Source organism: Syngnathus leptorhynchus, chromosome 22 (genome assembly GCF_054491065.1).
Source record: "Syngnathus leptorhynchus isolate UIUO chromosome 22, UIUO_Slep, whole genome shotgun sequence".
NCBI classification, from domain to species: Eukaryota; Metazoa; Chordata; class Actinopteri; order Syngnathiformes; family Syngnathidae; genus Syngnathus; species Syngnathus leptorhynchus.
Window position 1 is genome coordinate 949,531 of NC_141216.1, and position 25,236 is coordinate 974,766.

Sequence of the window (25,236 nt, forward strand, 5' to 3'; positions counted from 1 at the left end):
ATTTAGTTGCTTGAATTACAGTGGGAGCTGTGCATCAGACAGAGAAGTGTAACTACTTTGTACAATACATGATATTAGATCTGTTGAAAGATGGGACTTGATTCATGAGGGGAACTGTCGTCATGCTGGCGACACTGGAACATATTTCACATCGCTACTGTGCACCATATGTGAGTATTCATGGCTGACTCCAGCCGTGGCTATTATAAGCAACAGGTTCAACTGGACACCAGTTGGTCATAAAGTCAAGCAGGGCGGCGTGCATGGATGGTGGACGCGGTGGAAGGAGAAGGGCTGCTGTTACCTAACTAAAGCTGGAAAAAACTGCAGCCAGTCCTGCCTGCTGAGGGATTAGCTCCTTCCGCTGTGCTGTGAGTGAACCAAGAATAACAAGGATTACAGGTGTGCGTGTGTGTGCATATGTGTTGTGTTCTTTGCAGGGTTTATAAATGTGCTTCGCAAGTTGTATAACCCATCAGCACTCGATCCAATCATGTCTGAGTCCAAATATCCATGTCCAGAGGTCATCATCAATATGACATTAGGATGTGTATTGAAAATGTAATCATGCTCATCATTTGGAGGTTGAGATATCAAATGACAGTATTTAGGAGGTGGCACAAGGCAAGGAATTCTTGGACAGAATATATTTAGCTGTTTCTTTTAATGGCGAGTGCACACGCATTGCTTGTGAATGGCTCTCGAGAATAAAAAGAAAGAGGTGAAAATGAAAGCGTTTTGTTGGAAATATAAGATTAACATTTGGGAAACCAATTTGGTGATGTGTAACAAACATGTATATTCATTTTAATTGATACTTTAATCACGTCAACGGCACATTCATACAATTGAAGTCGCATTTGAACAGTTTTAGTCATAAAAGAAATGAATGAAAGAAATATTTTCATCTGTACTTCATGAAGGCCTCAGCTGTTATTAGCTACAGGAAGTGGCAGCCCTTTCCAGATCTAAAGTCAGCAGGGCAGTTTGTTCTTGTTTTGTTCCCACAGAACATGGGCTTCCCTTCAGTGATGGTGTTGCCCCTCCTGATCGTCATGGCGGCAGGGGTATACTACATCTACAACGAGCTCATGCAGTACATGGCCAAGTCTTTAGTGCGCAACAAAGTGGTGGTGATCACTGACGCTGTGTCCGGTGTAGGAAATGGTAAATGATCTGTTATTTGCTTTCATGGATTTTTAAAAAAGAAATGACTTGACTCACTCAGACAATTTCAGAAGCAAGCGTTCAATATTGTCTGTCCTTGTTGTCTTTCAGAGTGTGCTCATCTCTTTCATAAGGGTGGAGCCAGGCTCATCCTGTGTGGAGCTAACTGGGATAAACTGGAGTCTCTGTATGACTCTTTGACAAATGATGCTGACCCAAGCGAGGTGCAGAAAACACATTTGTTGATCAACTTCTTAGCTGATACAATAAAAAGCATCAAATGTTGGACATTGGGGGAATAAGGCTATCATCAGCCCATGTGGGCAAAACAGCTTGTTTTCATGATTCTCCTCCCGTTATGTCCCCGTTTCCCCAATCACCACTTCCTACTGGGAACAAGACAATGGCAGGACATCCTTTGTGACAGCAAGCTGTCCTCTATATACAGTATCTTTTACACGGACGACAACAGATGCTAGCGAGCCACAATGTTCACAGACAATGCTCAGAAAAAGATATTTTTTCGTTAAAAAAAAAAAAACGAATCGAGGAATAAAATGAATACTTCAAATATTATAGACAGGATAGCAGGGGACAAGTAGTCTAAGTATTCATTAAAACTGCATTTTTTGCCCCTTTTTTCAATGAATAAGAAGTTTTGTTGGCAGCACACACAACAGTCAAAAATATGTCTCCTCACAGACCTTTGCCCCCAAACTGGTCGTCCTGGACTTTAGCGACATGGAGAGCATGGAGGACGTGACGAGCGAGGTGGTGGATTGTTATGGATGTGTGGACGTGTTGATTTGTAACAGCAGCACGAAGCTCAAGGCTCCGGTGCAGAGTGTTTCCCTTGAACTTGATAGAAACATCATGGACATCAACTACTTTGGCCCAAGCACTTTGACAAAAGGTGGGCTACATGGACTGTATTGTAGGTATGTTCCCAGGCTTTTCTCATTGCTCTTTCTTATAATGCGACAGGAATTCTTCCCACCATGATTCCAAGAAGATCAGGTCAAATTATCTTGGTCAACAGCATCCAGGGCAGACTGGCTGTCCCATTCAGGAGTTCCTGTGAGTTCTAATGACAAAAGCAACTGTTGCTATGTCATCATCACAGTTCAAATGATGTTTGGCAGTAACAGGTTTGTATTTTCAATGCAATAAGTGTGCCTGTGTCTGCACCAATTAGATGCAGCTTCGAAGCATGCAGTGCAGGCCTTCTTTGACAGCCTTCGTGCTGAGGTGGAGGAGTATGGGATCACCGTGAGCACCATCAGTCACACTTACATCGATGCCACTGCCCCGCCGTCTCCTGAGAAGCCTACCTCCAAATCAAATAGCTTGGCTGCATGTGAGTACAAAAGCTGGTTGCTGACTGACAGTGTCAGATAATTGTCCTTTGGATATTTTCAGATTTTTTTTGCTTATTAGTTGTTGCCAGGCAGCTGACCCACGGAATCCGTCCCTCAATCCTGGCCAATGAGATAATGCGGACGGTGAACCGGAAGAAGAAGGAAGTTGTGCTGGCTCATCCCATTCCTAGGGTGGCAGTTTACCTCCGATCTTTCCTACCCTCTTTCCTCTTTGCTGTCCTGGGTGCTGGAGTGAAGGACTCTGTCTTGGCTGAGCAGATGCAATAGCAGAAGAAAGAATATTCAATAGTATTGGGTCTACGTGAGGAAAACAAAGAGGAAGTCATTTTAAAAATGAAAGCCAAGTAACCAAGTTCAATGCATCATCCCATAAAATGAAACTTAATTGCTGACAGCTACTACTCTGCTACTTTTCCAAATTATCATTTTAAACTTGACATGACATAATATTCAAATCACACAAATAATAACACAGATTATATTGTGTATTAGAAATCAAAAGTTTGCTTCTTGCTTTGGTCATGTAATTAAAAAAATGAGACATTTAAATTGACTTGGGTCATAGATATTTTCTGCATGTACTTCAAACATACCACAAGATGGCAGCAACGCATTTCCCTCATTCATGATGCCAATTGTGCATTTATGATGATATAGTCTTTGGTGAATTTCACTCATATTATTGCATATTCATTGCAATGACGTGGTTTTTATTTTATTTTTTAGAATGATTGTTTAGTCCTTGATGGTGTGTGGTTTCCTTAAAGATGTTTCCTCCCATCATACAAGTGTGACTGCAACTTGTAAAGTAAAGTCCAGCTGGCAAGCGGGAAGCTGTCCTTCCTTCCATCCTTCTTTCCTTCCTTCCTCCCTCCCGGTCGGTCACTGTCCTCCAGGGAGTTCGACATCCAATTGTCTCCATGCCTCCGGACAGGAATGTGTCTGTGATGTTCACATGAATAAATGCAGTTGGATGACATTTGCACGTGTCAAACAGGAAAGATTTCTAAAGAGCACTCAGCTGGACTCTCCAAATTGGCATTCTTATTTTCCTGCTCTGCCACATGTCACACGAGAGAGAGAGAGAGAGAGAGAGAGAGAGAGAGAGAAAAAAAGATTTTGACAAGACACACAGAGAAACCACATGTGTGGTCATTTGTTTGAATGATCTGAGCCTGATAGTTCCTCTCAATCATCAGGCTCATCTTTCTGATGAGCAATATGTTGATTGGGCCAAAATGTGGCAAATATGATTGCCTTCATGCAATAATAAAAATGATGCGTCATGACTTATAGATGAGAACCGTCACAACCGCCGCTCCGAAATGCTCTTTCCATGAAAGAGGTGATCACCCTTATCAATTTTTAAGGGCCGGGTTATTGACACAAACTGACTTATTGAGGTCATGCACAAAGGCCATGGAAATGATTCCTTAATCTTTCACACCAAAAGGCGTCTTACTTGAAATGATTGGGTGATAGTAGATTTTATTGCTCCAATAAATTTCATTAAAATGTAATCATGGCATTATATTTCTTATTGAGTTGTCAAATTCTTTGTTAGTCATGAAATACGTCCTAATCTCCCAGTCTTGTTTGGTTTAAAGATTACACATATTTAATCTACAAGAGAAAGTTTGCCTTAATCCTTGAAACATCCCAGCATGCATTGCTGGTTTCTGTGACTCCACGAAAGTAAAACTGTGCTGCCTGTTGCAGATTAAAGATTTAAAATGTTGGTAATGATAATCCCTCCACGTTCTTGCTATGTGGACGGAAAAGCTATTGTACTGTTTAAAAAAAACAAAAAATGATGCCACTCACACCAAGGAGATGATTATTCCACAAGCGGATGTGGGAATCAGTCCAGAATTCTCGGAATACATTTTCCAGTTCGTCAGATTAAATCTCTGCGTGCAAATGCAACAAATTATAGTTGGAGCTACAAAAATAAATAAATGTGCTTTGCCTTGCATGCATTTGATACAAAATTCATTCATAAATAATTAGAAACTTGATCTGACAGTTTGCACGAGTAACTTGCACACTAACGGCGATCATACATAGCAATTTGCAACATGATATTCGAGTGTTGGCGATTTGCTCATCTCCAGTGTGTTGAGTTTTGATGAGCCATCTCTCTTTGTGCATATTATAGGAGAGCTATGGGAGTCCAAATGCAACAATATTGACAGCGAGCAAATTACAGTCAGGTCATTAGGTCTGCTGCAATTTTGGACTAACAGGATTTAAATCATTGCAATCCTACCTGGCTGGCTGGCTGGGGAGATGGAGAAGAGTACACAAAGAATCCAACCCCCCATATTCAGTCAAACAAGCCTCAAAAGCTGAATTCCAGGAATGGGGGCTGGGTGGGCGAGGATCATGGGAGGAGCTAATGAAACAGAAGGGGCGCCGCTTTAAATTGAGATTTCTAAGGCTGCTAGATGCTGGATGCCTTGACCCCAGATCAGTTCCTCACCTTCTACGCCTCCACGGGCTACCATTGCCTGACCTCCAGAGGCGCCGAGAGTTATTCAGAGAACTTGATTGGATTTTGGGAAAAATTCAAGGAGTGTGGCTTTCAAATGAAAAGACAAGCAAGATGTGTGCTCGAGCATAACTAGAAAATGATGTGGGATTGTATCTGAGTGCGCTTTTCAAGCTGGCCAATAACATCAAATGGGCCTTCGGCGAAAAGAAAACACACTTGTGCACATTCATGCTAATTTACTTTTTGCTGTGGAGTGGGAAGTCACAGCAATGGCCCAAAATGAGTCATCTTTCCTATTCTCAGAATATAAAAATTATGCTGTGTAATTAATTAATTGTCCGGTTAAAAAAAAGTCATTAGAAGAGGACATTTGAGCTTGCACAAAATAAAAGGCTGGATGTTTATATTATATTCTACTATATTTATTGTGACATGCGTAGAAACACTGTCACAGGGAGATACATTAGAACATAATTGCCTCATGTCCTCAAATTTGTTTTCTGGCAATTAGATTTCCTGCAATAAAAAAAACAACAACAAAAAACAGTATTGTTATCTGATATTACTTTTCATTTTCTAAATGGTACTTTCAGATTTGGCATCGACTTTGTGTCATGACTAAAATTACAAATTGTCCTCACTTATAAAAAAAAACAAAGTTGAAATATTTACCATTTTTGAATAGTTATTACTACTCTCTGATTTCCAAACTCATCAGAATCAGAACCAATGACAACACGCTAAAATACCGGCGTCATATTATCGACTTTGACATTGCTGTATCACCCAATTATAAATGGATGAATTTAGGATTGTTATCAGTTGTGATGGAGGCTCAGCTACAATAGTCACCACAGGGACATTGGTAGATTTGGTGGCGGACTCAGGGGACTTGAGGATCGATGGCGAGACTGCAGGCTGTGATCTTCTCTGCTAACGGGAAATAACAACAAACCACTGTGGCCTCTTTGGGAGTATTAGAGTATCTACCTAATGGCTGGCTTTGGTCGTTTAGCTTCGATTAAAAACAACACTCAAACTATGATAACACATTTTTTTGATGAAGCATATGCCACATCCGTGACTAGACATGCTAATCAGGTTTTGTATTCCATATGTTATACAGTACATCCTATTATCAGAAAAAAAGTGGGTCACCTAATGCAAATTAACAGATAAAGATGAGCTCAAATAAAAGTCCCATTGTTTAAAATCGACAAAATGACAACACTGTTATGTCTGGGGTTTAATCATTGAGTCCAAAATATGAACAATGTGTCTTGTTTCATGTCAAATTTTTAAAAACAATTCAAGGAGAAAAAAAATCTAAAATAATACTAATAATATCCACCAGACCAATGAGACCCAATATAGGAACCTATAATAACATTTATAATGAGACAATGACCATTTTCCTACAACAAGACAGCATATTTGCGACTGACACTTTTGTAAAATACGAAGCAGGAAACTAGATAGTATTACTCCCATATTGCTTTATTCTCCCTTGTGCTTTAATCCCCTCGCAGTGAATATCCCATTCGTACGAGTCCCGGATAACAGATTTATCCAGGATAAAAATCCATGTTGTTACATTGCCTCCCCTCCTGTCAGAGACCAATAATCCAGGTCGCATTGTAACAGGATGTTAAACAATGCCAGCAGCTGTGCATGGCGGCCTGGGGAAATGAGGGCAGCTTTTGCCAACAGGTCACCTTTATCTTCATTTTGGGGGCTCACATGCACGTTCTGTCCCTGAGTGGGCAGAATATTAACCGCTAGCTGGTCATGCATAAACATAATAATGCATTGCGATGATGAAAGAAAGCATGCGAAAGAAAGTTGAATCGATATCAAAGTTGAGGTGTTCACGATTCGACTGACTGCACAGTTCGATGAAAAAGAACAAAACAAAATGCATCGGAGTGCTTGTCTGGCAATTGCTATTCATTAATATTCCATTAGGACATTGTCGATCGGAACGAGTTGAGCCAAATAGCTGCGGGGATATTTAAACAGACTGTAAATGTTGTTTGTCCTTCCGTGCGAGAAGCCTTCGTCTCTCCTCGTCTCAAATGTCTTACGAAATGAATATACACCGACAATATACGTAGATGAGGTCAAGCTGTTCTCTCAAACCTGAGATGTCCTGCAGGTTGAATATTTCTGTTTACTGCCCCCCCACTTTTCAATGTACCTTTGAAAAGTCTCAAAATTCAAATACAACGTGACCTCAGCCTCAGTCAATCAGTGGACCATGACCCGTATTTTGCAACAACACAAAAACCTCACTGCAGCTCTGACAAGGCAGAGATAGCCGGCTCATTAAAACACAAAGCATATATACACATGAAAAGAAGTCTTCACACAGAGGAATTGGCCCAAACACACACAAGCCCAAAGCTGCATAAGTAGAGCTTATCCCTTCTTGGAGTGTTCTGTTCTGATCTGTCTCCTAACTGTGATCCCTGCTCACCCCTGTGCAATTGCCAAAATGTAAGGGCGATGTGTTTGGATCCTTCCTGGCTTGACGCAGCTGCAGGAGGACATGAAGGCCCTCCGGCATTGCAGAGCAGGAGTTAAACATGATGATGATTTGACCGCTATAATCTTCGGCCCCACTTTACAATGAGGCTTATACATTCTCAATAATGATGCCATGAGCACATTCTAAATCTTTAATAACCACTTCCAAACTACATACTCTGACTTTCAACAATAGTAGGAGTAAAAGCAGTGAAAAGAGCCCAATACCTAGGACTTACCATGCCATGCGGAATGAGCCACTTTTAAAACTTAACAATGCACGTCAGTATTTTGTGATGCTTAAAGATGATTATGTATCGTGAAATACTTGGAAATATAGTCACTGTGCGAAGCTCGTTAGTATGCGACCCGATTGGCAAGTGGTACATGATTTATGGCTGGAATTTAACCTTGATGACTTCATTGGAATGTCACTCAGCAGAGAAGGATGGATAGAGGAAGTGAACTACAGGTGCAATGGAAGCGCACCCACACTGATGAGTTAAAAACACTTCATAAAACTCCACACGCAGAGTTGCATTAATCAGGATGCTCAGTCACTGTGTCCCATGATAATTCACCGCCTTGACCCCCGAGGTCATGCTTTCTCTCCACGACCACTTGGTCACGGAACAATCTGCCGAGGCCACCGAAGACAAAAGCCTCACCTGACGACCTTGCCCCGGTCATCCGTGGACAGAGGTTAAGGAAAAAAATAAACAAAGACCCAACCATCGCATTACAGTCACACCCAATGAGTATATAAACCACTGGTTGACATCTCAGTGCAAGGCATACAATAATAATGATTATATATCTAATCATATGATTACCATTCATCATAAATATAATTAACATGAATGTGCATCGCTACACACTAATATTTGTATGTTTATTTAGTTATACTTTGTCAGGAGAAAAAAAAAAAAGAAGGCAGATGAGCACAAAGTTTTGTGTTAATTGTAAAAAAAATGGAGGGCGGGTCTTTTTTAGTCACTGGAGGACGATGCAGTGGTTTTATGGCACGGGTCACATCTGCCATGGGATAATGACAGGGGGAGGCCAAATGGAACATGAAGCATGCGAGTACTAGTCAATGTGTGAGGGTGGAGTTGGGGGGGGGGGGGCTGCTTGAGCCGTGCGGGTTGGAAGGGGGAATTAATGAGTCTCCTATGAGCTATTATGTGTACCTTAGCCCCACTCTGCAATAATACAAGGCGGCAGCGCTCCCTAACGACAAGAATAACAACACACCTCTGCTGATGGATGCAATCAACCTTACACTTTGTTATTTTGGAGAACATTTATCATTCAAGTTTGTCAAAACAAAAAAGGTCCCATACAGGAATGCCCAGACACACGTCAGGCAGGATCAGCCGACTGCACGGCAAGCTGTCTGACTGACCACTAAGCTAATTAGGTTATCCGTTTTAGAACGCAGGTCCCGCTGACTTGAATGACCTCTATTTGTTTACCTGGGTCACTGGGTCTAGAATTCGAAGCAACTCCACTCATTCACTGCCATTTACGGCAAAAGAGGTGGCATATCCATTTGAAGCGGGCTGGAGTTCTTCACGCAAGTACAGTGTATCTTTAATGTCAACGTGACAGCAAATTTCCTGATGCACTTATCGAACCTATTTTCGAGACAATATATACATATAAAATTAGGGTTTCAGTTAAGCTGGAGCTTATCCAGCCTGACTTCAAGCAAGAGGCCACCTGGGTGCCAGCTAGTCATTTGCAGAAAGATTTTCTGTAATGATGATAGATGTTTGTTGTTTTCTATTTATGCATTTACAAGAACTTTTCCAATTGACTGCAATTATGACTCAACTGCATTAGAATATGTTTGAACTGCAATTATGACTTAACTGCATTAGAATATGTAGAGATAGAGCGAGCGCGAGAGAGCGAGAGAGAGAGCGAGAGAGAGAGAGAGAGAGAGAGAGAGAGAGAGAGAGCGAGAGAGAAAGGAGCAGGGAGTTATCCCCTTGAGATAAACCATGCTGGAGAGTTGCAAAGTAATTCCGTGGAGGGGAAAGGGTGAGAAACACTCTGCCTGCTCTGCACGATTCGAATTTAAGATTGACATTTACTGTGCACTACGGGGAGGTCAAATAGTGCAAAAGTAAACCAAGTTTGAGCAAGCGACGGATTTGGTGACGCGCGCGCCGGCGCTCGTGGCGCACAAGACACAACCCCCTGCAAGTTTTCTTTTCTTTTCTCGGAGGGTTAATATGACGGGATGCGAGTCGAACGCGAGGTAGAATGGCCTCTCATCTCACATGGATCTCTGAGGGATGGCATCTTTTTACACTCCTCATCACCACCACCACCATCTTCCAAACGTGGACCTGCGGAGACTTTTCCACCGGCTCACTCTCGCGTCGTCTCTGAGCATCCTTTGCTTTTCACTGGTTTACCTCCTCACCGGATGCTGTCAGTCTGGGATCGTGGAAAACTCGGACAACAGGGCAACCACGCGCGGGTTGCTCACGCCGTACGAGAGGAACGGCACAAAAGACGCGTCAGCCTTTGCGGCTCAGGCTGGCCTGGAGGCGAACAGCTCCGGGAAAGAATGGACGGCCACGCGGAGGTTACCCCAAGCCCTCATCATCGGGGTTAAGAAGGGAGGAACAAGAGCTCTGCTGGAGTTTCTGCGGCTCCATCCTGACATCCGGGCTCTTGGTTCCGAACCGCACTTCTTTGACAGGCATTACGCACGAGGACTGGACTGGTACAGGTATGAGTTGCAACTCTTCAACTTGGAATCATTTACAACTACATTGAGTCAGTAAATAGTTGCCATTTTTCTCAGAGGACAAAGAATATGTACTTTTGACTATTGTTATAATGTCTGTCTATATGTGCTGATGCACCGTTTATGTCCAAACAGCCATTGCATATTGATTTATGAGTGCGGATCTCATAAATTTGCGTTACGGTTAAATGGAAAAGTGTCCATAAAGTTTGGATGTGGTTTCTATCATCATCTTTGACTGTAGCTTTCGGGACCAATTAACAGCCTTCAATGTTGTGTTTGCATACCAAACCGTATCCTTACAACTATTCTGCTGAGGTTTAGGTGGCAGTCTAAGAGACGGCGCTGCCATCTGGCAACAGCAATCTGTGCGTGCGTGTTTGTGTAAACTAGGGTGAGAGCAAGGCCTGCAAGATGAGTCCTCGCAGAGCTGCCCAGTAATCATCTCTGGTGCTCCAGCCAGATGTTACTGTTGTCATGCGGCTCTGTTCTCAGCCTGCTCCATCGAAACGTCCGGCACTCACTACAGACACACGCACGCACACACTTTGAAAACAAGGGGAGGCGTGGATCTGTCACGTCTTACAATATTTTGAGGAAACTCAATATTGCCTCTATATTGATGCATTCTGCTTGTTGAAAAAATTTGCATATTGTGCAATGTGTCCATATAAAGCTCCCTAAATATGATCCCAATATAGCAGATTAAAATGGTACCCTAATCTGGATTGTGTCATGAAATGCTAACCAGCTTACTGTATATTGCTGAGGCCCAACATTGGCTCTGGCTCAATGATGTCAGTGCCAGCCTAACCTGCTGCACACACACACACACACACACACACACACACACACACACACACACACACACACACACACACACACACACACACACACACACACACACACACACACACACACACACACACATTTTTTCCACCAACTGTCCAAATGATATTTTTTAAAATATTCTTCAAAATATATACTTGATCTTCCTATTTCTGAAAATGTGTTTGTACGAAAGACATTCTGAATTTTGTTGGATTGTGTTGTAAAAGTGTGTTTGTGTTTAATGTCACAGCAGGTGATGTGACTGTCACCTATCCCTGCGGGCCAGATGGAGCTCACGGCATGTCGAGCCACTTGACATCGCTGTCAGCTCTGTCAATTGACCTCTGACTTGAGGTCACCGTACAATGAGAGTTCATGATGTGCACATACCACTTTATTAACAAACACTACACACCAAGGGTACACACAGAACAAGGCAAATCTAATTCTTTATTTTTTTTGAGGGGGCAGACATGTGCTTTTACAAATGTGGTATTTTGAAACTCAGATGAGAGAGCCGGTCCAATCTTGTTGCCGTTTGCGTCAGTGGTCAGATTCCATTTACGTCCAGGATGGCATGAAGTCAGTTCGGATGAGCTTCTGTTCCAGCTTTGCGGGTTTAGCTTTTTATGTTGAACAAATAGCCAAAGCTGATTTTCCCATGCATATATCAGCAACAGAATGTCACGTCAATGTTTACTGTTTCAAAATATTTGACTTAAAATCCATAGCATTATAGCCATCATTGAATTAAAAAAAAATCAAAATTGATATACATTTATTTTATTTGTATCCATTTTTTAGAATTGATTTAAAGTTTCCATCAAATCGTCCTTGTGTCAGAAGTAACATTGGAAACAATAGCAATAATAAGGAATTATTTCTTTGCTTCTTATGTAATATCAATATTTTTTGAGATGACAATTATTTTGTTATCTCTAAATTTGAATCGTCAAAAAGGTGATGAAAAAAAAGAATGGTAGTTAGTCCCCCAGACTCCAATCACAATGCAAATAGAGTGGCAATCTCCATCTGAACCGCCCCGAAGCAACGTTTGAGATCAGAGCCTCAAACAAAGATGCATTAATGGTCTTTAAAGGGAGATTGAATCACTGTGATAATCCCTGAGAAGGCCTGCAAGTTTACTGCCTGCCTACTGTGTGCTGTTTGGGATCGATACCTCTATCTCCTCTCGGTGACCTTGGCTTGACTCTAGCATTAGAGCGCTATACATCGGTCAGCTCGGCTTCTCTTACAATTAGCAGGAAGCTTTATCCTGCAGCGGGATTATCTCAAACACAAGCGCTCATGTTACACGCAGCTCTCCCACCCCCGTAGCTCCATTAAAAGTGCCGGCTTGAAAAATGTTTTGTGGATGGAGAGCAGAAGTGAAATTGCAGGGAGGAGAGGTAGAATAAAAGCTAGGCTGGATTTAAGGTTGAAGGGTGACTACTGTTAACGCAATTTTGCACATCTGGGTTTACCTCTGCTTCAACCCCGGGAAATGTGATAAGAGCTCACTCAGATCATGTGCTTTAGTGTGGAAAGCTTCAGATTCATTCTGTCACAGACCTGTTTGTGCCCTCCAGACAGCAGCTCTGCTTGTATTTTGTTCTGGAGGTACACTCAGATGTATCAATGTTATTGACCGTGGCCGAATGGCAAAGCTTGCCAGGTTATTTCCGTGTAGTCTCAATGTCAAGCCAAATGAAAAAGAACAAAGGAGCAAGAAAGGCTTTAGAACACTGTGAGCTTGATTTTTTTCTTTTTTGTGACTAAGATTAGGACACATACTGATGACTGTTACATAATATTTCATCAAGCCACTAAGTCAACTGTTCAGGGAGTTAATAGAAAGAAGAAAGAAGTGATCTAGTTGGACAATATGAGGGGCAAGTGTGGCCAAGGACGTTTCCTGGAGTCCACAATCATCTTTACAATCTGGAGTCTCGTAACTATTCTTTTATCTCCAGTAAACCCGATTGTTGCGCAAAAGAGCACCAAACCGCTGCAGCTCATTCAAAATGCTTCAGCAAGGGTTCTGAAATGGAATTTTAAACCAGGAGGACTTTCTGATTTGCCCAGTGTTCCAAACAAACACGGTGAAGCAGCATTTGGCTCTTATGCTGCATGCAAGAAATAAAGCTCCCTTGAGTCAGGTGGCGAGCCTTTGTACCATCTCTGAGACTCCGAAAAGCGTCTCGTCGAGAAAAAGGAAAGAGAGAAAAAATGAGTCATTCTTTTGAAAATCATCTGCTCCGTTGACTCGGATCCATCTGCAATTCCTAATGCACTCATTAAGGGAGGCCGTTTGTGGCTTTGTGCCACCATGACACAGCGTACGGTGCGACTTGTGTTTTTGTGTCTTTACAATGGCATCTAATTGGCATACAAATCAAAGAAGAATGCCTGCCACAACATTGGATCTTCTGCACCATTCAATTCATGCTGACTCGAGCAGTAGAAAACATGTTTTCAAGATCTTCGACACGCTTGGCGTTGGTCTACAAATTTGATTGTGATTTTGTTGATAGTGCGATTAAATGGGGTTCAGGTGTTGTCGCTCCACATTCTGTTTTGGAAGCCATGGTCACGAGGCCCAGATGGGTGGAGCGGCGGGCGGCTCTCATTAAGGCCCTCCCTGGAGACCCCGGGCACCTCCATGATAGATGTCTCTTGGAAGTGGACAGGGCGCAGCCACAATAGAGCGACCCCTTAATGGTCCCCCAAACAGAGGCGACGAGAGGCCTCCTCATAACACACTCATGCATACAGACTCATCATATTTATGCACTCCATTTTGGACTTGTCTGATAAATAACACAATGTTCTTTCTCACCCTTCTTTTTGATCCAGGAAAGCCGATAATACCACAATCCAATGAAGATTTGATATTTTTGACCACTCAGCATGCCACTAATGGGGCTGGAGAGGGCCCTGACTTCTTCATTTTGCACCTGCCACTTTTGTTTCCAGTCCTGCATGCAAACCTTCAGTATAATGCTCTGTCCACGTGTGGTGGACAGTGTTTCTGGGTGGACTTATGCAGAGACCCTAAGCCCCCATGAAGATCAATTGCCAGCGGCTTTGGCCAGTCACAAGGGAGTGGAGATGAAATATTGAGAATGGCAAACTAAAGAGAGCTTCCTCAAAGGCAAACAGAGGCTTATGATAAACTGCTAGCTAATCCCTGTGTTTATCCTATTGGATGTTTGATCTTTTACTCAAAGTGCCAATTCATTCAGTCAAAAGTCAGATTTCATAATGTTACCAGCTGGAGAAACAAAAAGAAGTGTTTTCAAAGTTGAGATAATTGGTGAGAAAAAAAAAGAAAGGATTGAGGGGAATATTTTTGGTAATACTGCAAAATCAAATAAGATAAAAGAAAATTACTGTCCAGGACTTTGTACAACCAGCTCCCTGAATCTGACTGCCTCACCTGGCATTACGTGACATGTTCTAATCTCCCTATAAAGAATCGAATAGACACAAATGACTAATATTGTGAAAAGCTGGATTCTCTCTTCCTGGCTCCTGCTGTATGCGCTGACATAAAGGATGTAGGAAATCTAAACCATAGATGTGGTTTTCATGAAGCAGATTTAAACATGGATGGCAAAGTTTCAGAAGCAGAAAAGGAATTGAAAATGTTGCTGAAAAACTTTCTCATGAATTTCAAAATCAATCTTCTTCAGTTTTGCCTCTTTTCTCTCCACATAATGAGGGCCGAGGGATCTGCAATTATCTATGTATCTCCCAAGACCTCCAAATGGATGCAAATCCAGTCACATTGAACTCTTATAATGGCTGCCATCACTTTGTATTTAGTCCCAACATTCAATAATTAAACTCAACAATCATGGCTTGCATTCATTCTTATGATTGGAAGAGGACTGGAACTTCCCAACATCATGTCTCACTGAGCATCACAACACCACAGTGGTCCCATTGAAATAAATGAGAGGGGCAATAGTTCATGCTTCTTTCTCAGGGAACCCAAAGCATGAATAGAAATGTTCCCATTTTCCATTTTGACACAACAGTGGTGTGGGTTGTGTTGAAATTGATTTTTTTTTCTCCTTCCCAAACTAGTTTGGGGAGGCAATCGGAAATGTTCCACCTGTTGGATTTTTTCATACTACATTTTTAGATAAAAAAATCCACATTTTTTCAGCGATGACTGTTTATGAACCATTTTGTTTGTTCATTATTAACACAAGAAAATGACAATATCACACAAGAATAGCTTGATGGTCAGATCTTTGCAAATGTCTAATTGTGATTAAACGCAAAAGATAAATCAGTCTGCTTTCATTAAACACTCAAAGAATGATAACATTTTAGAGCCTAAAATCATTCGTAGAATTTTTCATTAAAAAGTCTCTAAATGATTCCTCAATTATTGAAACACAAGGCAATTAATGTGATAATCAATTGATTCCTTCATTTTGACACCTCTAATATTGAATCGATTTATGAATGAATAGATTCTTTTTTTGGTTTTGTCAGTCGTTGAGTCTGTCTGGCCAAACCTCATAAATGAACACATCATCTTTTTTATGTTGAGGGCACTAATTAGTTCTTTGTGTTAATGTAATGACATGGCTCCCGGCTATTCACAGACGGATTGCTAATGGGGGTGTATTTGCTATCATTACTCGCTCATCCGTCACTGGAGTGTCTATAGGCAGTCATGAATATGTCCATGGACAACTGAAAAGGATGCTTTGAAAAAGACCTGACTAAGTGATTTGAAAATGTGTCTACATATCTGTCTGTGCGTGCATGCATGCAGACTGGAAGGCTCCTGCTGCTCGCGCTATTGGAAGGACAAAGGAAGGCTGCAGACTGCAAGTCTCGTACTGATCCCATTAAATGTGTGTCAGATTCATAAACAGCTTTGGGAGGTGACTGTATCGATGGCTTCTTCGGTTACCGGCACATATGAAACCTTTGCCGATAAGAGAGGCGCACCCATGTCTCCCCATTTTTGGGATACATGTAATATATATGTTGGCAATAGTTGATTGAGTCAAATCAAATGGGATTTTCTCCATTACATATTGAATATTTACTTACGATGTGGAGTTTTAGAAGGGAGGAATATTTAGTCTCTCCCCATTGACAACCAATCCTGCTTCCTTGCATTTTTCACTTGTGTGTCAATAAAAGGAATCCAATAAGACCATGGCCAAAAAGGAAAATGCACTCCATCATGCCGAGTCAATCTCAGAATAATCATCGACATTTGACGTAAGATGAGATGCTGATTCAGTGCTGTTTGGTCAGTCGGTCAGGTGCGCGGCAGATGTAGCGGCAGATGTCTCCATCAGGTCCTCTTGAGTAATTTAGCTCGAAATGAGTCCCATCTGCACAGCCTTTCGCTGGAGTCCAGACAAGCGCATAGTTTGGCATCCGGTCAAATTTGCCAGCCGCGTTTGCCCAAATGTTAGCTCCATAATATTGTCAGTTGACATTGTCAGTTAAACACGCCTGTCTAAATACATCAAGGATTAATAGCTTCTCTTTGCAGGAGTATGATGCCTAAAGCACTGGATGGCCAGATTGTCATGGAGAAGACGCCGCGCTACTTTGTGACAGTGGAAACGCCAGCAAGAGTGCACGCCATGTCACAGGAGGTGAAACTGATCGTGGTGGTGCGGGACCCGGTGACCCGAGCTATATCTGACTACACGCAGATCATCTCCAAGACACACCACATCCCTCCCTTTGAGAGCCTGGCCTTTAAGAACCGTACCACAGGTACTATATTGGCTCCATCTCCATTCAGGTCATGTGAAAGGAAGCAGAAAGGCACAAATGCAAAGGATAAACGTCACCACGCCCACGTGTCACAATTGTTTCATAAACTTGTCTAATAATGCCATATGCTTTGATTTTTTATCTTTTTTTTGTGTGTATTTGTTCCAGGTCAGATTGATGCTCAGTGGAGCCCTCTATGGATCGGTCTATACGCCCAACACTTGGAGCGATGGCTTGCCTGGTTCCCCCGGGGTCAGGTCCATCTGGTCAGCGGTGAAAGGCTGATCTCGGATCCAGCTGGGGAAGTTGGGAAAGTCCAGGACTTTCTGGGTCTCCAGAGGATCGTCACGGACAAACATTTCTACTTCAACAAAACAAAAGGCTTTCCTTGCCTGAAGAAGCCCGAGGGGAGCAGTAAACCCCACTGCTTGGGGAAGACCAAAGGGAGGACGCATGCTTCCATCGACTCGGAAGTCATGCAGAAACTGAGAGATTTTTACAAGCCCCATAACCAGCGTTTTTATCAGATGGCGGGGCAGGACTTTGGATGGCAGTGAAAATGGCAAATACTATTTTGTTAGCGCACAAATCACTCATTGATTCAAGAAAGAAAAATCCATGAATACATACCAATGCTCCTTTTCCACTTCCTCACCTCTCCACAATATTGACACTTTTCTATTGACAAAACCAAGTCCTAACAGGCTGTACAGTATTTGTAGGACCAAGCACAGTGAGCATTAGAAATGAGCAAAATAGATGGTCCTGTTTTTTGGTCACAGTCATAAAAAAAAAACTGATTCTCAGCTACCCATTTTCCCAATTCATCCACGTCTGCTCAAATGCACAATGTGGCTAATTGGTGCAAAGGAGTTGGTGCATCGTTCCTTTTTACACATTAGTTCTTAATCGTCATCAAGTCAATCATACAGGGACATCATCCAAGTCCTGTTCCCGAAAAAGCAATGAATATTTTATGCGGCAAACGACGGAGAAGCTTGAGTGAGAGAATCTTTAAATGAGCTCACATTTGACTGAGTGGTTTTGTATTCTTGAATAATGAATGTGGCTAAATGGATGGAGGTGGTGGAAGTGATGTGGATCACTTGGCCCCCTGTGTGTGTGCGCAGTTTCTTGGGTCAACACATTTGGCTGGGTGAGAAGGCCAAATGCTCTTTAAAAGATGACAAACCCAAACGAGACAAGTTCAGAATCAAGCGAAGTCAATGTTTTGGGGGGAAGGGGGTTGGAAGGCTTTGTGATACAGGGTTTTATTTTTGCATGTATTTGCACTAGTTTGAAAAGAAATATCAAAGTATTTTTTAAGCAAAAAACAAAAGAATAAATCTTGCAATCTATTGTCCCCAAAGTCACTCTGAGCCTGTAGCGTTTGATTGCTTTGCAAATGTTTTTTTTTTTTTAGGGGATCCTGGCAGCAATGTGAAGACGAATTTTCAGTTAGTTGCGGTGCAAAAATAGGTTGCTGTCTTGCACTGTATGTTGACTTCTTTCAAAATGAAAATAAATCCGTGAAACATTCTTCTCGACTGTATTTTCATGCATTTTTTTTTTCACCCCAAGAATTGTTTTTTCACGAACTCTGTATTCCAGGACCCGGAGATGTTAATTCACCGGGTGAAAATGAAACACAACTGCTATGACAGGACTGTCATCTAGTGGCCAACGTTGTAAAAAGAGCCATTTTAATCTCTAAGAGAACATAAATGACAAATAAATAATCCACAAAATATTTCCAAAGGACAAAACATGCTCAGTTCTCAGTCTAATAAAATGGAATTCAGACTTGAACATAAGTAATCAATTTTCACATATGATTTGAAATGCACTTAAAATGACTTGGTATGATATAGTAACACAGCAGACACATTGTAACCCTTCACTGATAACATTTTGCAGCTTGTGCATTTGCTACATACTAGATGACCAAACAGCATTACCCTCATTTATATGAGTTAAGACTTTTTTTTTGTTTATATATTATGGAAAGCATCCTGCTGTGAGCAAAGGCACTCAGCACAGCCTGTCCCGTTATAATGGAGGTCTTTTATACACATTTCTATTGTTATGAAGGCTGTACAGTAACTACTCTATGGAACCCAAAATCCATTAGTAGACAAGCTCATTTTGATGCACTCACAGCAATTCTGCACTTTTTTATTCAATAAAAAGCAATCGTGTGCCTACATAAGTGCTTACTCACCTACGCCGCCGGACGGTATCAGATACACCAATAACTGTAAAAGATCCAATGCACAAAATAAAATAAAAAATACATTAAGAATTTAAATGCACATCAATTATGATGAAAGGAGGCAATGAACATCCTTCTAAGACATTTTGATTCGGTATAAAAACTGGATTCAACTGAGCAAGGGTAGATATAACAATTTACAGGGCATCAATGATCATTATTATTTTAAGTATTAGAGCCATGATAGCCAATCAGCAAAGCAATGTAAGAACATATCAAGAACTAATCGCCTATTGCTGTACATTACAAGGCCAATTTATCCACAACACTTTTTTTTCCCCAGTAAAGAGCATGAAATGTGATGTTGAGGCATGTTGAGTCGATTAATATGGTTAACAACTCGACTAATTCATGAGCATCAGTATACACTACATACACAAATGCATGCTCGGGAAAAAGTCAACTGTTTAAGTAAAAAAAAAAAGTTTTTACATGAATTTCACTTCGACTTTGGCACCCTCAATTTAAAATTGTGCAACAGATGCTCGAGTAGTATTCTCTTTTTGTCCGTCAAATTTCACAGTTTCTGCTTGATGCAAAGCAATTATTGGAATCGATTTTCGCAAGACAAATGCCTTTTTTTTTTATAGTCAGACATATAGATTTGGATATTTTATTAACCTGCAAGAATACATCCCTATTTTCTATTTTAGATTAGTTAGCCATGTTGTCAGTGATGTTATGAATGGCCGAGTCTTGTTTTGCTTTTTAGATAAGTGCAGATCTTTTATCAGACAGCTACATTATGCTTCCCAGGGCTTTATAGGCCCGCTTTTTTTTTTTTTTTGTTGCAACCAAATAATCAATGTATAATTAAAAAAAAAAAAACCAACGTGATGATGTTTAACTCATTCACTGCCAGCGCAGTACAAAGTCACGTTTGACATCTATTCTCATCAATGGCAGTGAATGAGTTCATTTCTAAATAGCCCTTTCTAGCAATACTCTTCTCCATGCTGGTCCGGCAGGTCGTTGAGGTCCAAGAAGATGGAGGTATTGGAGAGTTTGCGATCATTGGACGAAAGGTCCAGCAGTTCCTCTGCAGTACTTGGCACGGAGCTGATGTACATGTCCCACACCTGCTCAGGAGCGTCCAACTCCAAAAGCTTCTGCTTGATTTTCAAGTTCTTCTCAATGTTCCTTCGCTTGTGCTTGAATTCAAGGATGGTTTTGGTGTAGCGGTTGATAGTGGTGACGGAAGACGCCATGCACGCCGTGAATGAACTCCATGCTAATCTGAAGAGGGGGACAATTTCAATGGAATTGAAAGATGGAACATTGAAATTCATCATTTGTTGACTCACATGTATGACCAGCTGTAATCCCACGTCTGGGGTTTCCAGTCTTCTGGTCCCAGACTGACTGTGAGCTGGAAGGCTGTGGTGAACATCATGTGGGCCACCATCCCCAGCAGGCCTGACGCACACACAAAGAAATGATGCACTTCTCCGGCATCACCACTTCGTGTCAGTATCACATTACATGAAAGAGTGGAGTCATCGAGCCACTTTCATTCAGTCGTGACCAAAAGACGACTGATGGCCCACAGCAGCTAAAGGTTGTCATAATTAAGGATAGATGTGGTTTGGGGGTCTCCCTTTACAGCAGCAGTCAGTTCGTTCAACTTGAAAAAAAAATGAAAATATATAAAGCAGCTTTTGTTTTGAATGAGGTTGTCCTAGTTAAGAAGAATCTCTAAGGCCTTTCTCTAGTTGTGTAAGAATTTTCCATTTCTACAGCTGAAAATGAATTCAAGAAACTGTTACATTTCTTTTGAGCATCCCTCTATTAATCTTTCATGCCACTTATTCCATCTGATTTCTGTGGACTCCAATCTACAGTGGTTGGCAATTGAGCCTTACTTAAGACAATCAAAATAAATTCTCCTCAAGGGATAAATAAAGCGACGATCAAATTATTCACACTCACATGAAACCAATTCACACAGACCTGATCTCAAACACAATTGAATGAACAGAGACTGTGAGCCAGAATCTGGCATCAGTTCAACATTCTCTATTTTTTATTTTTTTTATGTTCATATGGTGTAACTTTTATGTTTCTTCTCCACACTCGCAGCACAGACAGTTAAACCCCAAAGAAAGTTTTTATAGTGACAGTAAAGCCGGTCAGCCGAATCACAAGTGCATCCATCGCGAGGCAGTAAAAACGGGTCTCTGTATTGTCCTTGCACACCCTCAGCCACGCTCTTATTCCAAGCATGGATGATTAACAGCCAGTGCAAAAGTAATCATGTGTACTGTAGTTCCCCTTGACTGCCATTAACGCCACCAATCCATTCATTCCATTCAAAAAGCATTTAATAGCTTAACGTCCATGTTGAAACATTTTAGAAGCAGATTTGATGATATGCTTGGAGAAGCCATAAAAGGGAGCTGAGCTTTCGTTTTTATTTTTCTCCACCTAAGACACCAAGAATTTAGTTGTTTATTTATGCATTTATTTGTTTTTTTGATGTATTTATTTATTGGACGTATGATTTAAAACCAAATAATTTGCTGAAGTTCAACCATCCCCTGCAGGTAATTCCAGCTGAAGCAAACTGACAATAAGAATATGAAATAATACCTCCTCTGTTTTGATCGGGGACCTACTGTAGTTGCAGCTGAACTCCCATAACGTATTGCATAATGGATGGAAAAATAGGTTTTTGTTTTTTTGGATGTAAATATTAAAAGCAATTTTGAGTGGAATTGATTCCAATGCGTCGTAAACACACGGGTGTTGACAATACAGCACATTTGTAAAGGACATTTGGATCCACTGAAGTCTATTAGGCACAATTATTGCCCGTGATGTGAGCGTGTGTGGGATCGTTTGTGTGAAATAGGTACAAAATAAATTGCCTTATGTTTCTTAAAGGTAATGGATGTGGCATCCAGTGCAACATTCTGCCTTTTAGCTGATGAAAATTGAGCTCAGAGGGGATTGAATAATAGCCTTCGCTACACATTTGTTGCGAAAAAACAGAAAGGCTTCTTCAAAAAAGACGACAGGGTGAAATAAATAAATAGAATAGTCAGTCGTGTGCGTACTGTCTGTGTGCCCTTTGCTTTATATTCGAAGGTCGTACATAGGTGAAAGATTCTCCTTCCCGATAATTTATGGAATTAAGTTGAACTTTCAACCTTGAAAGCACTATAGGGTGGCTGTAATGAAACAGACGCAAAGTGTATGTACATCCAATTACACTTCTTCAATGTGGACTGAAGGGTGAGCAGGAACTCAATTATTTAGCCAATGCTTCTTCAGAAGCGGACAAGTCAATCACACGTAGAAAGTCGGTTTGGCTAAACAGAGTATCGCTAGACTTTCCCACAGTGGATTAGAGAGGTCATCATTAATTCCTTCATCAAGGAAGAAAGGCTGGCTTGGAAAGTGGTGAGAAATCCCAGAGGACTTGATCTGGCTTCCATATGAAGCATGGATGTAAAAATGTTTGTCTTGGAAAGTTACTTTCCATTTTTTTTTTTTAACAATAACTAGGCTTCAAGAAATACAAATTGGAGTTAAAAAAAGAAAGCGACAGAAAGGTTTTGACTTACCTGAAAGCACGGTGAATATGGCAGCGAAGGCATTGAGTTTCAGGCCGTCGATGACGTTCCCAAACTGGCACACTTCTATCCACATGAGGATGCCTCCCGTGGCCAAGAGCATGATATACAGGCACTCTGCCACGATGCACAGCCACAGCACCCCTTCAAGACAGCACCGGAAGAACCAATCAACTTGCTGGAGTGGAGGAAGGTAATGGCTGAGTGACTCATGGAGATGGCCAAAGCAGTCAAATGGGAAAGACAAATATGCCAAACAAGGGCAATTGGAGAGGACATGCAAAGAAGCGGCTGGGGTGGTTGAGTGACCCCATATGATTAACCTTCACAGTCATTGAAAGGATAAATGACCCGCAGAGAGAAATCCTGCACATACAGGCATAAAAAAAACATGTCACCCATTCATCATATGTATGGTGGCTGCACTTATGTATATCACATAGCAAACAGCATGAAGCATTTATCAAGTCATTTATCTATCATAAGGTGGACCAGAGAGCTATGCAAGTATTCACCTTGGAAAAATAGGACCAATGTAGCATACATTAGTGTGCCAGACAATAAATGTTGTCTGGTTAAAACAGATTGCTGGCCAAACAATAGACGGAGAGCATTTGAGTGTTCCCTGGAAAGCCACGTGCAGCCATCTGCTGTTTTTGTAGTGTCGCTCTTTCCTAAAATGTTGCACATTGTTTCCTCACTGCTGCAAGAAGGGACCCCTTAAGAAGCCCAAAAATTCCGCTTAAATTGTGCATTTACCTCTTTGGGACATTCTTACCTTTTTTTTTTCCACATATATGTACGTCAATCTAAGTGAGTATGTATTTTAGAAAAGTACATCAGAATATTGTTGCTTACCGTCCTCACACCACTCAAGGGAAAACGGGAATGCCAAAAAAAACAGTTTAATAGTGTTCACACTCAGAGGGCACTAACATAAAAGATTGATTCCAGGCGGCGCAGCTGAGGGAACAGATAAGACGAGAGAGAACCAATCGATGGAGGAGATTGATTTGCACCTCCTACCTTGCCGCAGATAAATCAGTGCTAAGTGCTCACTGTGTTGCATTGCTTAGCTTTGCTTTGGGGTTAAATAAGCAGTGACTTAATGACTTGCTGGTGTTTCACGTAGTGAGGCAATGAGTTGTGATCAACCCTTCATGGATTGCTATCAAAAACATCATTTAGACAGCGTAGCTTTACAAAAGGAAGTTTGCTTTTATTGGATCAGAGATGCCACCTCCAGGTTCCAAATGGTTACGCTTTCAAAATAAATTTCCCGTTTATTATTGACTATATTCTGTCTGATTTGTCTTTTGTTTCTCAGGGTTAGGTTCTGGTTTCCAGAGAGCAAGGAAGAGCACACTAGGGAGCAATTTCCAATCAGTGGTGTCATGGAGGTGGACACCTGGGACTGTTTAGATCTCAATCTTGCATGCTCTTCATCATCGTTGCTACCATGCTACAATGTGACGACATGAATTCAAGCATTTAGAAGGCCAAGAGGACTTTTTAAGATCTCGAAGAAGCGGCAGATGACGTCGAAACAAGGAGAGGTACAAAAAAAAAGTCATTTTCTGAGTAAAGGGAAAACAAAAAAGTCTCTTCCGAAAATAGTTGCCACGATGGACCTTGATGTTGATGAGAATCAATATTCATTCTCAACTTACCTCTTTCATTGGCAGGTGCAACATAGATGAAATTCCTGCAGTTTTCACCTGCAAAACAACAAGAGTGAATGGTTGATAGTCTGTGCAAATTCAGCTGAGCTCATCTGATTCAATTGAGAAGAAAACAGGCTGAAGAAAGCCATTTGTGTGTGAATGTCTCTTAGCATTACTGCCAAAAGACCATTTTTGTCCACAGAAGCAAAAGTTACCAGTCATGTTGATGTTCTGTTCACAGGAGAACCAGATGCCGGTGTGAAACTTCCTCATGACGTATTTGTCCTCGCCGGTCTCCCAGATGTACTGCACCAGCCGGGTGTCGTTCAAATTGGAGCTGTTGAACCTGATGCAGAAAGACTGCTTGGTGGTCACGGGACCGCTGCAGAACGGCTTGACTACCTTGCGCGTGCCAGCGCACCAGTGGCTCGTTCCCAGAGCTGACACAGCGAGGAACAAGGCCAGAAAGTTCAAGGTAAGAGCCAGCGACGCTCTCCGCCGCCGGTCTATTCCCATCGCGCCAGGCAGGCAGGCAGGAGTGATTTAATCCCAGTGATTTCTCCTCCTCCCAAGTCTCCCAATCCGATTATCTATCCCTGTTGATCTAGGTATCCGCGGCTAATTGCTGTGTGGATCTTCCACGCGCCTCTCGCATCTGCTTCTCCTCCGAAGCCCGCTCGCTCGCTCGCTCATTTTGTATGGTGCGCTGCTCAGCCCCCACCCTTTCAAACACGCACTCACCCAAGGAGCGCAAGAGCGGTGATGATGATGACGTGCGCACCACGCAGTCAATGATTATAT

At 41.7% G+C, this 25,236-nt stretch overlaps 3 protein-coding genes across 3 annotated transcripts; 2 read left to right on the plus strand and 1 right to left on the minus strand.

Annotated features, from left to right (window-relative positions):
- The first annotated feature begins 273 nt into the window (after positions 1–273).
- Positions 274–3,011, plus strand: dhrs7cb (dehydrogenase/reductase (SDR family) member 7Cb). The gene is made up of 7 exons (XM_085904084.1): positions 274–402; positions 1,011–1,167; positions 1,279–1,391; positions 1,870–2,080; positions 2,152–2,244; positions 2,363–2,524; positions 2,605–3,011. Exons 2-7 carry the CDS (start codon positions 1,014–1,016, stop codon positions 2,811–2,813), a joined length of 942 nt encoding a protein of 313 aa, XP_085760210.1. The 5' UTR covers positions 274–402; positions 1,011–1,013; the 3' UTR covers positions 2,814–3,011.
- Positions 3,012–9,869: 6,858 nt separating this feature from the next.
- hs3st3l (heparan sulfate (glucosamine) 3-O-sulfotransferase 3-like) lies at positions 9,870–17,481 on the plus strand. The gene is made up of 3 exons (XM_085903808.1): positions 9,870–10,312; positions 16,695–16,924; positions 17,093–17,481. The coding sequence occupies exons 1-3, from the start codon at positions 9,870–9,872 to the stop codon at positions 17,479–17,481; spliced, it is 1,062 nt and encodes a 353-aa protein (XP_085759934.1).
- Positions 17,482–18,273: 792 nt separating this feature from the next.
- On the minus strand, positions 18,274–25,101 carry gsg1l2b (gsg1-like 2b). Its single transcript, XM_085904392.1, has 5 exons — positions 24,651–25,101; positions 24,442–24,489; positions 22,763–22,915; positions 20,501–20,612; positions 18,274–20,432 (listed from the first exon to the last, which is right to left on the minus strand). Exons 1-5 carry the CDS (start codon positions 24,949–24,951, stop codon positions 20,132–20,134), a joined length of 915 nt encoding a protein of 304 aa, XP_085760518.1. The 5' UTR covers positions 24,952–25,101; the 3' UTR covers positions 18,274–20,131.
- Positions 25,102–25,236: the final 135 nt, after the last annotated feature.